The sequence below is a fragment of the Balaenoptera borealis genome (genome assembly GCF_965194805.1).
Source record: "Balaenoptera borealis genome assembly, chromosome: 3".
NCBI lineage: Eukaryota > Metazoa > Chordata > Mammalia > Artiodactyla > Balaenopteridae > Balaenoptera > Balaenoptera borealis.
In genome coordinates this window covers 113868815-113887141 of record NC_138866.1, presented here as the reverse complement: position 1 = coordinate 113887141, position 18327 = coordinate 113868815, and the positions used below count along the sequence as shown (strand labels likewise).

The following is an 18327-nucleotide window of genomic DNA, read 5'->3' as shown; positions in this document are numbered from 1 at the left end:
ACTACTATTAAGGCATGTTAGAAATTGACTTCCAGAATAATGGAAAATTTTCAAGCTCTCAAAGTTCTGCTATGTTTATAGGGCAATTCTTAGATTTATGGAAATATACACTGCACTGAGAGAAGAGTGTATTAATTATAAGCTGCTCTGTGGCAAAATGATAGCTTATTTCTACAGTCTTCTTAATTTGATTTAATCAAGACCAACAGGTCTGAGCTTCAAGGGATCAAGTTATATTATGTCCTACAGTGACAGCTTCCATGATGAAAAGTAAACAGTAATTGAGGAATCCAAACATTCAGTTTATTAAACTAAGGCTAGTGAAGCCATAGCATGAAAAAAAAGCTGCAGTCATTCGGGACAAGTGGATGATTTTATAAAGCTAAAATCTAAAGACTTAAGACATGGAAAAATTCATAAGTATGAGGAAGTAATAAAACACAAAAATGACCACAAGAATTACAAATATATTTAAATCTCAGACCTGGGAATTGGACTATACACAGCCTTCTAGGGGAGAAGAGAAACGCCTTATATGTTCTGACAGCACTGCACCTTTGGCTTGTTTTCAGTGGTTGGTGGAACATGAATAGGAACCACATTGTTGCTTGGAGACATGTCATTTTCACGTCTGTCTGACATTTGCTTCTGGGAAACAATGCGGTATATCTCTGGGTAAAAAAAAAAGAAACAGCAACACCCAGTGTGAACAGACCCATAAATCGTTGATAAAAAAGATACACAGAGGCAGAAGTTATATTCATAAGAGAAAAAAATGCAAATAAACTGAACAGAGACTGCATATACTCAAAGTTTTATTTTCAAACAGCCACTGATTCGAGTTAACCCATTATTTCACAACAATTTCCCTTAGGGTAAGAAGAGAAATAAAGGTTTTCCATTTCAGAGGGAAAGGTTTACCAATCAGTTAAATAAATCTTGGTCTAAAGAGATTACATAGTTTATGGGCTTAGATCTAAATTTCTACCCTTACCAAAAAAACCTACATACATTGACACTGTACCACAGAAAAATATTTAAATCTGCATTATCAGACACAGTAGGTATTTGTGTTGGCTACATAGGGAAGCATACAACTTCATAAACAAGTCAAAATCCCAAAGGACTCTTGGAAAAGAAGAGCGGAAAGATAATGTTTATCAGTGTCTCCTGAACTAAAGTTAAACTGTAATGAAATAATTATTCAAATCAAGCAACTTAAGATTTTCTATGACACTTATCAAAACTAATTGTTTAGCATCTACCTCTTCCACTAAACAAACTAGTGGATGAGGAATGTCACCTGCCGAATCAGTAAACAAAGGATGATGGGCCATCAAGCCATCAGCCACTGCAGCTGCCCCCCTCTCCCACGGTGCACCCCGAGGGAATTCAGGATGGAGAAAAGTAGGATACTGGCCCTAGATAGTTAAGGTGCATATCAAAGGAATAATTTCAATGAGCCCAGACTCCTGCATCTTCCCATACAAAGAAAAGCCCTAAATTCATTAACTTGAGATGTCTGGTTTTCTTTAATTAACAGTAATCTTTTGATGTTCCAGACTACCTAGTTTTTGTTCAAGAAACTCCTATATATCCTGGTTCCTCCCTTACCTCTTCCGAACAGTCTCTCAGAGCTATCTGAGAAGCTGCCTCCCGGGCTTAAGTCCTCAGCAAGTCCGCCAAATAAGACATAATTCTCAACTTTTAGGTTGTGCATTTTTTTCAGTCAACAAACTATAAGGACCAAAACTGTATCTACCTTATTCACTGCTGTATCTCCAGCATATAGTAGGGGTTTGATAACTAAGTACACGAATAAATGTTATTAAATTCCTCTACAGCCAAGTATCCTTATTTAATATATTGTATTCGGTCTTACAGTGCACTGCCTAAAAGTAGCTCCCTCTGACTATATAAACTCCTTACAAACAAAGAATGTATCTTATCTTTGTTCTCAAAGTGCTCCCTCCAAAAAAAAAAAACCACCCTCAAAAGGTAAGGGAATTCTAAAAATGGGACAAATTGACATGATATGCCTCCTATTAGGATGGACTATGAAGTATAATATATTCCTATGAATGACACCTGTGTATTCCTACCAAAAATGTTTAAAATGAATTTATCATGAGGAAACAGTTAGATAAATCCAGACTGAGGGACATTCTATAAGACAACTGGCCAAGACTCTTCAAAAAAAGTTACTGCCACAAAATACATTTAAAAGATGAGAATAAATGCTTTAGATGTGGGCTACAGCCCACCTATTTATATTAAATATACGTTAACCACCTATTTAAATTAAATAAACACAATTCAAAATCCAATTCCTCAGTCCAATAGCCATATTTCAAGTGCTCAATAACAACCCGTAGCGAGTGGCTACTCTATTCAGTACCCAGATATGTAACAATTCCATCAATGCAATGTGTTTTCCTTGACCGGATCCTAGGTTTAAACTGTAAAAACCAAATCTATAAAAGACATTATTAGTACACTTGGAGAAATCTGAATATGAACTTGCACATTAGATAATACTATGTAAAAAAAAGTTATTGGATATGATATACGGTATTGTGATTATGTAGGAGAACGCCTTTTTCTGAGGCGGTAAAATGCTCCAGTGGTTAGTAGTAAAGTGCCATAATGTCTACAGTTTGCTTTCCAAAGATTGAGCAAAGGGGAAGAAAAGTATATTTACACATATAGAAATAAACCGAATGTGGCAAAATGTTAATAACTGAGGATTTTAGATGAAAGATATATGGGTGTTCACTGTATTACTTCTGTAATATTTGAAAATTTTAAAAATATAAAGTTATGGGGGAAAAAAAGAAAGTGGAATCATATTTTCAAATGTACGAACATCATTTGGATTCTAGGTTGAACTGTTAAAATTTGAGACAGGAAATTTTAATATTGTTTGGATAATAGAAGACAATAAGGAATTACTGCCAGTTTTTAAATGGTTTTGTTGTTACAGGTTTAAGTCCTACCTTTTAAGTATACATCATGAAATGTTTACAAATGAAATGATGTAATATCTGGGATTTGTTTCAAAATAACGGGGGAGGGAGTAGGTGGAGGAAAGATTGGCTCTGAACTGACGGTTGTTGATGGCTACATGGGAGCTCATGATAGTATCCTACTTTTGGTATGCTGAAAATTTTCCATAACAAAAAAGTTAAAGAAAAGGAAATGTATTAACTAAATTAATACATTTTTTCCAAGTTAAAAACTAATTTCCCTAAAGTTGAATAACAGCAAACTGTAATCAACTGAACATGTAAACTAACAAAAACACTGACAGCTCGTGTGCCTTCTCTTATGCTTTTTTGGGGGAAGCAGGTGGCTAAAACTTATGTTTCAGAAGGTTGACAGTAGTTCAAAGGTGAAGAAGCACCAAGAGAAAATATTAGATTCCAATAAAGAAAGGTTACTGACTAGAGTTTTAAAAAGAAAAAAAGATATGCAGGACGTGGGGTCTTCATTTGAATTCTTTTCATTAAAAAGGGATGGGACCGGGGCTTCCCTGGTGGCGCAGTGGTTAAGAATCTGCCTGCCAATGCAAGGGACACGGGTTCGAGCCCTGGTCCGGGAAGATCCCCATGCTGTGAAGCAACTAAGCCCGTGCACCACAACTACTGAGCCTGCACTCTAGAGCCCGCGAACCACAACTACTGAGCCCGTGTGCTACAACCACTGAAGCCTGCGTGCCTAGAGCCTGTGCTCCAAAACAAGAGAAGCCACCGCAATGAGAGGCCCGCGCACCGCCACGAAGAGTAGACTAAGAAAGCCCGCGTGCAGCAACGAAGACCCAACATAGCCAAGAATAAATTAATTAACTATTTTAAAAAGAAATTTTAAAAAGGGATGGGACCAGTGTCTAGGGTAAAGAGAAAGACAGTCATTCAATCAGGCTAGTGACTAAGAAGTAAAGATAATCATCAACTTACTGTAAAACTATACCATTCATTCTTTATTCTTTATGTTTTCTCTCTAATCCCAAACTGGAAGGCTCTCCTTTCTCAAGTGCAAATGATTAAATGTGACCCTCTACAAATTTAACTTCTTTACAAGTGGTTTTGAATATTACGTTAGGGGAACCAAAACAAAAATTATTTTGCAGGTTCTTAAATAAAAAGCAAATACTGTAAGAAAGGAAAAAGCAGAGTTCTCAGAGAACACAGAAAGGTAAATAATTAAAGAGATCTCATTACAAGGAAAGAAATTTGAGCAGTGTTATAAAACTGCCTGCAAGTACTGCATACTGTTTTGTAGAAGTAGATTATTACTACATTGCTCCAGTCACCAAAAAGATGTCCGCTAATAAAAATGCCACCCAAGGCAACAAAGAAAAAGGAAAGTGTTGATCAGAAAATTAGGAGAAATTTTTTCTTTCACTTAGAATGGGCACTAAGAAGCTACACAAGTAATTTAACATCTCTTGTGGCCGGGTGTGTCACTTAAAAAAAACTTTGATAAGAAAATATAAAGCAGGTACCTTCTAGCTGGTATCTGATTAGAGAAGGTTATTTAAGTAGGGGGAGGGGAACAGGACTAATAACTTGCTAAACCAGATGCAAATATTTTCCTCTTTCAAGGGCATGTTCTCCTTTAGAACCAAATGTATGTGATATACCAATTCCTGTGCAGACCCTTTTCAAGAAGTCCAAAGGACAGGTAAGGTTAGAAAGAAAAGGGATTCTGCTTTATCGTTCTTATATCAGGATCTCTTGTATGAGATCTAAATATAAAGTAAAATATTAATATAAAATAGCTTTAAATATAACCGAGTAAAGTTAAATAAACGACATATGCCTATTTCTACTCTAATGGAAGTATGAATCAAGTTTCAAAGTACATTCTAAAGAAGTTAAATGCAATAGCTCCAAATTGGGGAACAAAAAAAACTAAAATTCCTCAGTCCCTCCAAAAATTGTGAAAATAGCAGAGACCTGAGTTATCCTACTACAGCCTACGTCAGAATTTGTTAGACCTTCTTCAAACCTACTGCTCACCATGTAAGTTTCTTGAAGGTCAAAAAAATGCTCTGATTCGACTGACACAAGGTTGCCACATGCAAAGAATCAAAGCCTGATTAAAAGAGCCTCACTACTCCAATAAAATTAATGCCTGAAAAACCCTAGCCTCACTTTTAAGAGATAATATGCTAAGTGAACTAAAATTCTTTCAACCAGGAATTCCCTGGCAGTTCAGTGGTTAGGACTCCATGCTTCCACTGCAGGGGGCACAGGTTCAATCCCTGGTCGGGGAAATAAGATCCCACAAGCCACACAGCACGGCCAAAAAAAAAATTCTTTCAACCACAGAATTAAGAATTTAGTCCCCATACTACAAAGATGGCTTGGACTTATTAATTACACGGAGAAACCTGGAGAACATCATCATAACCAACATCACCAGTAATTAATAAGACAAACCAATATCATGAGCCTTCTGATATGATGCACTGAGAACACTTTTGTGGTATTCCTCCTGAAAATACATAACCAGAACTGAATCACCAGGAAACATAAGACAAACCCAAATTGAGGGACACTACAAAATGACTGACCCATACCCTTCAAGAAATGTTAATAAACAAAAGACAAAATGAGGAACTATTCCAGATTAGAGAAAACTAAAAAGAGTTATGACAACTGAATGCAATGTATGATCTGATTACAGCCTGTCTTTTGCTAATAAGGACATAATTGGAACAGCTGGCAAATAAGATCTGTAGCTTAACATTGATGTGGTACTATTATCTAACTCTCTAATTTTGATCAATGTACTATGGCTATGAAAAGACTATATCCTTGATTTTAGGAAATACACGCTGAAAAGCACTTAGGGATAATGGGCAACATGTCTGTCACTCTCAAATGGTACAGGAAAAAAACAGTATTATTTATATATTTAGAGAGAGGAAGAAAAAGAATAAAGCAAGTGTGGTAAAATAGCAACATCTGGGGAATATGGGTTAAAGGTATTTGCAAATACTTTGTACTATTATTGCAACCTTTAAGTCTGAATCTGTCAAAATTCAAAGTTAAAAGAAAAAATTAATACAGTATGGAAAATATGGATTAATAACATCCCTCAATGAACTTGAGGATGAAATAAAACAAAGCTGCACTGAAATTTAGAGGCTAAGCAATGTATCAGGCTCACTCATGCACTAACCAACTACCTCCTAAATATACCATCAGCAAAATTATGTCATGAAGGTACTGTCAAATTCATGGATGTCAAGAATGGCATGGGTCAATTCTAAAAAAAGCAACATGGTTAACTTTGAAGTAACAATGGAGATACATTTTCTAATACATAATTTTGCACCTTAAAAAGTAAAAAGCTATTTTTTTCTTCCAGCAACATCAAAATACAACATAAATGCTCCCTTAATACCGTTAACACATAAGGCAGAATTAAGCCTAATGAGAATACTGTTCTATCTCCTGTTTTTTCTATGCATTAATACTCCCACTATTATATAGAAAAGTTTAGCACAAACATCCTAACACTTGCAAAACACAGATGTCTGCTGCCATATGCAGTGATCTCTGATCCCACAGATCAACACTGAGATTTATTACAGGAAGCTGAGGAAATAGTGGCTATATAGAGAGGAAAAGTGGTAGTACTAAGTGAAGCTCAAGCCTTGTTTGCTTTCAAGCTATATTAAGCAGTAACAAAAGCTTAATCAAGAGTGAATTTTAAGGGAAACAGCCAGATGTTCATCATTCAGGACAAAACAGATCAATTTTAAGTATATACCACTGCTTACTGATTAGTTCATGTTTGAACAGATCATAAGTTCAATGTTACAAAATGATACATAAAATAGTTAACTGCAGATGGAAGAAAACACTTGGCCTCATTTTCACTCAATACGAGAATAAACGGGCTATAAATTGAAATCAGAATGGGCTAGAATTGTAGCAGAGATTTGATAGGACATAAAAAATAACCCAACAAGGACTAACTAAAGTTTTTTCAAATGAGGTTTTTCAGAGGCCTTAAGAGACTCACAGACTTTGAAGATGATTTAATTCACTCACGTTAAGACACTGAACCTTAGGACTAGGGAGGTTCACTGACTTTAGTTACACATGGAATGAGAGCAAAGTGATAAAAAGTAAAACCTACAGCTCCTGGGTCTCAATTGAGTATTCAACACATTGACCCAAGAGAAACCACGCAAGTGCTTAAAAAGGAAAAAAAGTAGGATTTGCAGACATACTGCGTATTCAATCAGATCTTGCTTGTTTGAAACAATCTGCAATGAAAGTTGACACACAGATTCTAAAAGAAAGCTACTGTGTTCCAAAAACCGTTTATCCAACCCTAGCACCAGTCCTTTATTTACTATTTTTCTGATAACAGAAAAGAATTCTAATAAACCAGGTATGTAAATCATCAATATAGTCTATTTTTAATGTTTTTTTTTCATACCTTAACTGCTATTTAGCTACCGATATCAAATATTTACAATGTACCAGGGACAGCTAAGTATTTTACATGTACAAACTCATGTACTCATTTTTGGAGTCTAGAGTAGATGTCTCAACGACAGACAATTCTTTTCTATGAGTTAGGTTATAGAGACAAAAACCTTTAAGTCACAACATTAACAGTCAAGTCAAATCATATCACAAGGTATTTATAAATACAAGCCCTTACTTGAAAGAAAATAACAGAACTCCCAAAACATATTTCAACTTTAAATACGAAGAAATTAAGGGCTAGAAAGGTTAAGTAACTTGCCTAAGATTATAGAGCTAATTAATAAGTGGAGGAGCCAGGACTAGAAACCAAGTCAGGCCTCTAAGCCCATGTTCCTAAACCCTAAGTTTTATTCCCTACATTTTTACAGTAAAATAACATTTAAAAGCTAAAATCTGTTGGTCTCCAATACAAGTGCTGCATACGAAGAATAAAAATCTTCTTACATTATAATTGGAAGCTCATTTACTTAACCATTTCTCCATATATTTTTAGAACACCACATAAGATCACTATATATTAAGACTATACTCTAAATTATGAGTTCTTAAAAGTAATATACAGGGACCTCCCTGGTGGTCCAGTGGTTAAGACTCCACACTCCCAATGCAGGCGGCCTGGGTTCGATCCCTGGTCAGGGAACTAGATCCCTCATGCCGCAACTAAGACCCAGCGCAGCCAAATAAATAAAATTTTGTAAAGTAATATACATTCTTAAAGTACTTAAAAACAACTCACTGAAGTGCCTATTAGAGGGTTAAGATTAAACTTTCAGATGAATTGTTCATTCTATTAAAGTCAGGGTAAATATGAGTCAACATAAATAAAATGTCCTCTTATCCCTGAGGTTGACCTGGTCTACACATCCATATTCCAAAACAGCATGAATTTTTTTCCTTTCCCACTACCTATTTAAACTTTTCAGTATGTAATCACTGGCTGATTTTCTCCACAGGTGACACCTTGCTTCTTATCCAATAATAGATCATGGCAGGATTTTACTTTTTGTTTTCTCATTTAAGTTTTTAAGAATATATTTTTCCCTGGGTGCTTCTATAACAAATCAGAACCAAGAATGCCTTTTCTTTACTGAATTTCAAAAGGGCATTCGTATCTTTCCATAAATGGGATCTCAATATTTATCTTATAAAAAGTACCATTAAGCATTGTTTTGTGCTTATGACCATGAAATATGGAATTCATGGACCAAAGTAATAACAGAAGTAAACAAATTATTTTCAAAGTATTTTTCCCACTATAAACCAGGTGAATTAGGATGATTAAAGCTCAGCAAGCAAGGGTTGTAACTAATTTTGTACTCTAAACAGGTCTTGCGATAGTAGCTCTCAAATGATAGTCATTCTCAGTGTGATTTTATAGTTTAGTTTCCTGATTAATTTGTTTAAATTTCCTTCCTAATACTTCAAATTCCCACTGGTATAATCTAAAAATGCAAGTCTTACCTGTCAAGATTGTCTGAAAAGCAGCTTCTACATTTGTAGAGTCTAGAGCAGATGTCTCAATGAATGACAAACCATTCTTTTCTGTGGGGAGACACAAAAACTTCAGTCTTGTCAAATTTTAATACAAGGGATGTATTAAAGCCTTCAAAAGGAAAGTAACATAACTTTTTTAAAGCCCAAGACCTCCCCAACTTCTTGAGGAATAACAGCACATGTTACTTCCACTTTAGTAGATTAAAAATGACAGCAAGAAATTTTCACTGACTTCTTAATTAAAATAAATACTCGTTACATCTAAATACCACCACTAGCAATGAACAACGCTAGGCATAATGTAGTAAACTTATCAAATACTCAGCTAATTTCATCCCTTACTGGGCTTCTCCCCATCAACCACATAGCTATGGTATGAATGTGGGTGGGTATATGTGATTCACTCAGATTTCTGTGACTGTATTATGTGAAATAAAGCTTCTATCCTAGAAAACTGAAAAACTGTGACAGAAAATTTTATTCACAGCATAATCAATAGTGGAAGGTCACAACTTTCACTAGTCAAGAATGTACAATGTTGCCTTCTAGTAGGCTGCCCCTACCAATACGGAGTCAATAGATAGGCAGATCCTCTATAAAGCCAGAAAAGTTACAACTCCTAAGCAGCTACATCCCTGTTGGTCCTTGACCACTCCCTGGGCCACTACTTTTCCGACACACATAGAACAAGCCTTAGTAAAACACAGACATAATGGAAAAAGGCAGGAAGCACAGAATAAACATAGATTTCATCTACCCGTTCCAGGGAAAGAAAAGAAGACAGTATTAATATTCAATTTTTGGCAGCAAAAACTCAAAATACAACAGTTTTAATAACTCAAAGTTAAGCAAAAGAGTCGTACAGTCATCACACACTTTCAAAACAACAATACTTGTTAAGCGTTCATGTCTACCTTTCCAAAACTACTATAACCGATTACCCTCATGGGAGGGTTATCAAAACTGCAAGAAATACAGAATCACTGTAGTATCACAGAATTCATATCACTAACCTGCAAAAGCCCTTGCTTCATCTGTAGGAACCGCCCTGAGATGGCGCAAATCACTCTTATTGCCCACAAGCATGATAACAATGTTACTATCAGCATGATCTCTCAGTTCTTTCAGCCATCGCTCTACATTTTCATATGTGAGATGTTTAGCAATGTCATAAACCAATAAGGCACCTACAGCTCCACGATAGTATCTGAAAACAGAAACATGTATTTAACTATTAGAAAACAACCACAAGATGGAAGAGAACACCAGAAAAGACTAAGTATATGGAATATATATATATACACACACACATACACATATATATATATATTTTTAAACACACTTATAAATTTTAGAATCCTAATACCGGAATTCTTTAAAGGAAACAAAACAGTACCTTTTCCCAATACCAAAAGTCAGCTAATTCACTTTGGTAGCCTATTTCACAGAACTTAAAAAACTATGAGACTTACGCTGATGTTATAGCTCGGTATCGCTCTTGCCCTGCCGTGTCCCATATCTGTGCTTTTATTGTTTTCCCATCAACCTGGATGCTTCTTGTTGCAAACTCTACTCCAATGGTGCTCTTGCTTTCAAGATTAAACTCATTTCGAGTAAATCGAGACAGGAGGTTACTCTTTCCAACACCAGAATCTCCGATAAGGACAACTAAAAAGACAAAGAACTTAATGTCAGATGAATGAGGCACACACATTCACAATGCCATCATGTTTTAAAGCAAAAAAGACAGGGCATCTGATTTTTAAAAAGGGATGAGGGTGGGGGTGGAGCTGAGTGCCCATGTTATCAATCGATAAAACCAATTTATTCTTTTTAATGTGTTTCTACCTGCATAGTGACTTCCATACATCATCTGCTTAGCACAGATAAAGTATCCTGTCTCACACATGCAAATTTTAATCATAGGTCTACTAGGCACTGATGACAGGCTAATGCATTAATTTAACAATCAACGCTATACCAACCTTACTACCTTAGAAGGTAATAACTTGAAAGATAAATCCTAAACCAAATGAACAATTTGTGATATGAAAATGTATTAGACATGAAAGCAACAAAGGATGTTAGTGCCTTAAGTATGTTCTACTTAGTCTCATCAAAGCCTGGATGACCTCAGGACTCATACCTAGGCAAAATGAAACACACGTAACACAGAAGGCATCAAGTTTATAAACTTTGCCACCCAGATCACAGAAACTACAATGGCCCTTTCATAGTTACATTTACCAGACTGGCAGGAGACTAGAGACCTCTCCAAAAACAAACACCCCTCTAAGTTTAATAGGGGCCCTGGAAAGCTGACTAATAACTCTGAGTCAAAGCCAAAGCAAGGAGGGCCTACACTTTTACTTACGACTTAATGACTTTAAAAAAAAAAAAAAAGGTTTGATTAAATGAATTTATTTCCTATGATTACTATAGGAGGCAGTTTATTTACTAGCTAGATACAGTGGATTCTTTTTCACCTAAGGTGATATTACACTTCAAAAACAATGGGGAAATAGGCAGTCAACTTGTTTTAAAGCATTTCTATCTGAATTTAAAGAACAAATGAGTTCACAGGTTTACAGAATCTGAGCTTGATAAAATTTTTTACCAAGGAAAAAAATGTTATCAGGATTTTAGAAAATATTATACTTATTCCTACTGTTGACTACTAATGCTACTTCTTAGTTCTTATTAGCTAATTGACTTAGATACCAGGACTAGATAATCAAACATGAAAGAATAACACCAGGAATAAGACCATGCCTTACTAAAGAGACTGGTGTCTGGTAGTGGGTGGCAAGGGCAGTGAAAACTGTGGGAGCTCACTGCACTCAGGTCAGAGGGCAGAGTCCATTACACATTCCTTCCTTGCTACGAGAGCGGATATAAGCTGGCCTCTGGACAGTCTTGAAGAGAGTACAATTAGCAAATGCATATCTTTCTGGCCTCCTCTATCAGCTGATTCAGCAAGAAATCATCCCAGCAGCAGTGACCCCATGCAGCAAAATGCATAGTTATTTCTAGTTATATAGTCAATTAGAGGTGTCAGAGGTACTGCAGCAAACACAGATAATACAGTAAATGCTTTAATTTGGATACCAGGGAAGAAGATGCTAAGGTCATGAAAGTAACGTACAAAACAATGCACTTCCAATTTTACAGGATAGTTGGTTGATATGTTAGTTCTCAAGGTCCCCCATTCTAGATGTGAAATGAAATCCCAGTTTCAGTAATCAAGTCCACCCTATTAGCAGGGTGTACTCACGGCTGCCTCTTAGTGTAAGAGGCTGGATGTTCTGCTGAGGAAAACTCCTTTGAATCTTTTCTGGCCCCACGCTAGCACTGAGGTATAAAAGCCTCACTTGAAGTGGGAATAGGAAAGAAGGGGAAAAAACCAAAAAGCTGAACGTTTCTACTGCATAGGCACTCAGATACATCAGATACATCGATTTAGAAGCCAGTCATTTAGTTTAAAGCCAAAGAGCAAGACATCTAGAATGATAATGCCTTTGGAAAATAAATAAATAAATAACTCAAAGAACGTTTTCTCCATCCCACAAAAACTCTAGTACTTTCAAATTTTGGTCTCTTGCCTTTCAACCTCCACTTTAATGATTATGTTCAACATCTCCCCATCCTCAAATCTTTATGCCATCATAAAAATATTTAGTGAGGGCATGTTTTCCCCTTGATATAACCAATTAATTTTAACATAAAATTAGTACCCTTATCTGAAAATAATTCAAGATTCATGAATACTTTATATAGTATAAAATAGTTATCTCAACTAGACATGGACAAGGCTGACAGAATTATGACTAGCAACCTGTTAAAGGATTGTATCTTAAATGACAACAGAAGGTATTGGCTCTTTAAGAATAGCGCTGCCAAGATAATGCTGAGAAATGACACACTAAGGAAAGCTGCTTCTATTCAGTTGCCAAATGAGAAACCACACCAAGAAAGGTTATATTTAGGCTAACAAAAAAATAAACAAACTTGAATGGATTAAATTACCTAAACAACAGAAGAGAATTTACTGGCTATGATTTTTTTAAAAAAACAAAAACCGGTAAGTTCATAGACTCAGACTTAATTTCTAATCAAAACAGTTTCTCTCATTAAGATCACAACACTTAATTGATTTTTTTAAATGAGACAAACTATATGATCACATCCTATAGTTCAAGAAAGGAATTTGCAGTTTTTCCTATACTTTCCATAATTAGTATCTTAGGTTAAAAGTACTTCCACTTTAAACATTTTATAACTATAGCCATCTACATAACATATATATACGTGTGTAAGCATAAATTAAATAACAGCATCTGTATATGAAACATGTATCACATTTCTAAAATAACCTGATAATATTCATTACCACTTGGTTAACCTCATCTGCTGAATTTTACGTATCATCTCTAATATCTAATGCTAAATTTGGTTCATTATATATCAAATACTAGGCTGCTAAATGCCATAAAAACAGAATATACATATTAACTGACCGTTATTTAACAAAAATTTCCAACTCTTCAACCACATTTAGTTTTACACACTCTCTTGCAAACTAACGTACTGGACTAAAATTTAATTCAACAAATCAATCATAGTATCTCAGACCTAAAAGTTATCACCTGAAGGAGTAACTGATAATTTTCATACTGGCTTTTATAAATAAACTTGGAGATCTTTCTACTCTTTCAACTATTCATAGTCCAACCTCACCAAGTCTTTAAAATTCAATAAGGCTGAAGTCTAGACAAGTTTTTCTAGATTCAGCAGAACCCAAATTGCTCAACCAAAAGTTGTGAAAGAAAACCTATCAAGATGCAAGACAGCAAAGTTCCTATGATCGGTCCCACTGGCAATCAGCTGACGGTTAATTACTACTGACCTTCAATGAGACTGAAAAGAAAATGGTGTAGACTATGTATCCAGGTATTTTCAGAAAATGTGACTCTGACTGAATTGGTGTCTACCACAATATTTGTAAATAGGAACTATGATTGATTCACACTTCACTTATGTGTCCCAAAGGGCCTTAACCACATCGTGTGTAAATATTTGTGGAATTAAAGTTTTTAAAAAGTCAAGTTTTAAAAAATAAAATTCCCCACCTCCACCAAAAGTCTCACTGTTGAACTTAACTAAAGATTAATGTTCAAGAACAAATACATAGTTTAGAATAATGCTCCTGCTCTCCCCACATTACAGTCCCACTTGGACCACTCCATCCTACACCAATCAAAATATCCCTTCATTTTCCACTGGTTAAGAGTTACAAACCAATTTACAATTCCCTCAACTCTTAAGTTTGCTAGGTAAGCATTCTCCCAGCTAGACAGCTGCACTCATCTCAGGGAATAAATCCATGTAGAATGAAACGATTTAAAATGACATTATTGTTGCTTCACTTTAAATTATAATTGTATAAATAAGAAATTGGCTATATAATCATCACAGAAGTTAAAAAGTGACTCATATCCTTAAGAGCTTTAAAAAAAAGTGGAAATCTTTCTCAGCAGAATTTGTAAAACACCTTATCCAACAGCAAAATGTACAACACATGAAACCATAACCCATGGAAATATAAAACACTTTAGGAGGTCCTAGTTTTAAGTTTCTTTACTAATACTTAAACGCTCTTACAGTTATAGATTTAAGGTTTAAAAAAAAACCGATGAGAACCATAGTAACTTCTTTCACATTATTACCATTTATTGAGTCCTCACAGAAGCTAAAATTTTACAATCAGTCTCATTTAATTCTCACAACAGCCATGAGAGGTTTTTTTTTTTTTTTTTAATAGATGAGGGAACTGAAGCTCAAAAAAGTCATCTTTCCAAAGGTCACAAAGCAAATATAAGACCTGAGTCAGTATTTGAACCCAGGCCTGTGTGATTCCAAAGCCCTGTGCTCTCTCACTCATTGTTAGTAGGATGGTCTAAACCCAAAGCTAAGTTAAAATTTCTTAAGCCAATCCAGGATACTGAGTATTCTTTGTGAGAAAATAACTGACTTCTATAACCAACATTCAAGTTCTAAAACAAACAGGAGAAATACTCTGATAGTCTATCTCATCCTAAATTAATTACTTCAAAAGTAGCTAGCTGCCCACTGCCCTTGCACCTTGTTCAAAAAAACAAATCTCTCTTTAATGACTAAACCCCAGTCTCCAGGGTCTCATTTAAGTAACTGCACCAGACCTCAGATGCCTTCAGCCAAGAGTGTGCAAACTAATCCATGTTTCTTTTTTGTATTTGTAAAATGCATTAAGTACCCTCTTCTCCATAAATGGCTTTCCACTATCAGGGGGGTGGGAGTGGATACTGAAGGTACTCACCCTATATAAAAATTTCTGGCCCAGAAGAATAAGTGGTGATAAGAGCATATCATCCGCTAGTGTGCCAAGATTTGCAAAGTATTGGTAAAGCAATGTTTCCTGCTTGTTTAGTCAACCATTCTTAGCACCCAGTGGCACAGTCAGAAACAGTCACCAAGCTTAACATTCTTTTTAAACTCCACCCTCCACTGTAAAGCTTTAATAGCAATGGCTTCTTCCTCCTTGGTAATGATCTTTGTTCAGCATACTACTGATGGCTGCCCTCCTAATTCAGGAGCAGAGAAAGACCATCAGAGAGAGCGCATTCATCCAACAAAAAAATCATTTAGTGTACTCTTCTCTCAACGAAAACTGTACCCGTTATTTTTGATTAAAAAAAAAAAAACTATTTCCATTCTTTCTGGACTAACCAATAAGCAATTCTTTTTTTTTACTCCCCACCCTCCAATATGTTTTGTCCAAGTGCACTACATGTTTCCCTACCTTATGAAAAATATTTAATTTGACCAAAGAGCACACAACTTCCCCATGCCGGCCCCACCCCCACCTTTGGGAAAAGGTATGCGGCCAACTAGGACTCTTCCCTTCCTGTTCTAAAAACACCAAAAGGTTGGATCCTCCCAGTGTTGCAGCAGGAAGCAACCAGTCCACAGCGATAAAGAAAGCTAGTATTTGTGCAGCGCACAACCTTTCCTGCTCAGGAACTGGGCCTTCAGGTCTGGCAAGGATAACAGCCACCACCCATCCGCAACCCCGTCTCTCGAGCAGAGTCAAGAGCTATCCCAGGCTGGCTGCCGCTGGGAAGGGAGGGTAGAAGAAAAAAGGCTTGGTGGCAAGTCACATCGGTCTGCCGGGTCACTGCGACAAGTGCGCGCGTGGGTGCTGGGACGATCCCTCCTGCCCTACCCCCCCAGCGTCGGGGTCGCACACGAGACGTGGGAGAGCTCTTCAACCATCTGGGGAGGGAAGGCAGAGAAAGAGCTACCAATGCTGAGGGCAGTGCGAGAAGGTTACTGACCGAGAGAACTGTGGGGCGGGTGGGGGTGGGGCCGCCGGCCCGTGCGGCTTTTTACCAGGGCCTGGCCCCGGTCATGGAAGAAGAGTGCTAGGAGAGGCGTCTGTCCGAGGGGAGGGGAAGGGGCTCTCCCGAGAGGAACGGGGGGCGGATAAGAAAAAGACCTGTAATGGGAGCGTGCGTCGAGGGAAAGGTGAAGAGCGGAGGGAAGAGCCTGTCAGAGGGGCTCAGGGAGGGTGTATACTGAGGGGGAGGGGGCGCTCAACCCGAAAAGATGGACGGTGGGAGGGGCGCCCCTTTGAAGGGGCCCTGGAACCCGGGGAGGAAGGAAGGCGATTTGGGAGACGGCAGCCGGCCGCGAGAAGGGCGCAGGGAAGGGGCTCTGAGGCGTCCTCAGGCCTCTAGGGAGGTCGCTAAGAGACCGCTGTGTGGTGAGGATCCCCTCTGTGACGGGAGGAAAAGGAGCTGAGCTGGGAGACCGCAGGACGAACCGCACACAGAGGAAGGGCTGAGGAAGGCCGATCTCAGGGCAGGGGCAGCCCGTGGGCGGGTCCCCCGGGAGTGTCCCGGGCCCCCGAACTGGGACTCGGGGGAGATGTTCGAGAGCCCGTGGCCTCACCTTTGAAGAGGTAGTCGTACTCGTCGTCGCGGGTGCCCATTGCGCGGCCGAGAAGCGAAGGGGCGGGAGCAGCAGTGGTACCGGTGGGACCAGGGGGCGTCGCTGCAGGGGTAAACCGAGCGCCGAGCTTCAGCGGCCGGACCCGGTAAAGAACCCCTCCCTGCCGCTACGCCACTTCCGGCAGGTCCCCGCCCCTAAGGGGAAGTACTTCCGGGGAGGCGATGCCCCGCCCCTGAGCCTAAGAAGGGCGGTGCTCTCGGGTTTCGCTTACGTTTTCAAATTCTCGTCCCCCCGCTCCGCCCCCCACCCCGGGAGGTTCAGAGCGGATACTGAGTCCTGAACTCCCGGCTGACCTTCCTAGCGGCTGGTCTCCACACTTAACGGTCTCTCTCTCATTCCACGCGCCGCCATGCCGCGAAGCGGGGCGCTGGGGAGCGCTTCAGCACTGTCTCTGGCGGTTGGTTTGTGGATGGGGGCAGGGTGCTTTAAGGATTAGAGAGCCGAAGGCGACACTTTGAGCGTGGCGGTTCCATGGTGTAATGGTTAGCACTCTGGACTCTGAATCCAGCGATCCGAGTTCAAATCTCGGTGGAACCTATACCGCTAGATTTTTATGTTGTTTTTTTATCCTGGCCACGCTTTTATAATTCATTTACTTATTCACTAGGTGATTGTACACCTACGGTATATGTGTCCTTGAACTAAGTAGGGAGAGAATGTCACAAAATAGTATCTTTGCCCAGGAAAACCAAATACCTTTCCCTCTTCAATTCTGTACTCTCTGTCACCTAGGTGTCTCCTAAGTAGCCTCTGCTCTTCGCCCCCCCCCCCTTTTTTTTTTAACCTGGGCCCTCTTCAAAAGCTTCCATGAAAGCTGATTCCTTTTGCTAGAATTTTCAACCTCCAACTTCATTCAAGGGCAGGCACTTCTCACTCCTTTTCTCCCGAAATCTCTCAAACCTTCTCCAGACGTCATTCAGAGAACCTCGCCCACCCTCCTCATCAAGATTCATCAAGAACTTCTTGAACCCTATTTGTCATCCTCTAAGCTAAACCTGGTTACATAATTATTTAACACGCAGAGCAAAGGATGGCAATTTCCATTTTAGCAGAAATGTGGATGAGGAGACTCAAGTGATTTGCCAAAGATCACGCAGCAGGGCCTCCCTGTATTTGAAGAGAGTTTTTGTAATGCCAAAAAGCTTTTCCCATTTATTGTCAAACCCCGCTACCACCTATGTGCAATTTAGACTTTTGGGCAAGAGTGCCCGTAGTAAGCAGCGTAATGGCTCCCCAAAGATGTCCACTTCCCAATCCTTGGGCACTGTGA

General features: G+C 38.4%; 1 protein-coding gene across 1 annotated transcript; it reads right to left on the bottom strand.

Moving 5' to 3' along the window:
- Positions 1–281: 281 nt before the first annotated feature.
- RAB11A (RAB11A, member RAS oncogene family) lies at positions 282–17186 on the bottom strand. The gene is made up of 5 exons (XM_082383527.1): positions 16998–17186; positions 10481–10676; positions 10022–10215; positions 8976–9056; positions 282–671 (listed from the first exon to the last, which is right to left on the bottom strand). Exons 1-5 carry the CDS (start codon positions 17035–17037, stop codon positions 532–534), a joined length of 651 nt encoding a protein of 216 aa, XP_082239653.1. The 5' UTR covers positions 17038–17186; the 3' UTR covers positions 282–531.
- Between the last annotated feature and the right edge of the window lie 1141 nt (positions 17187–18327).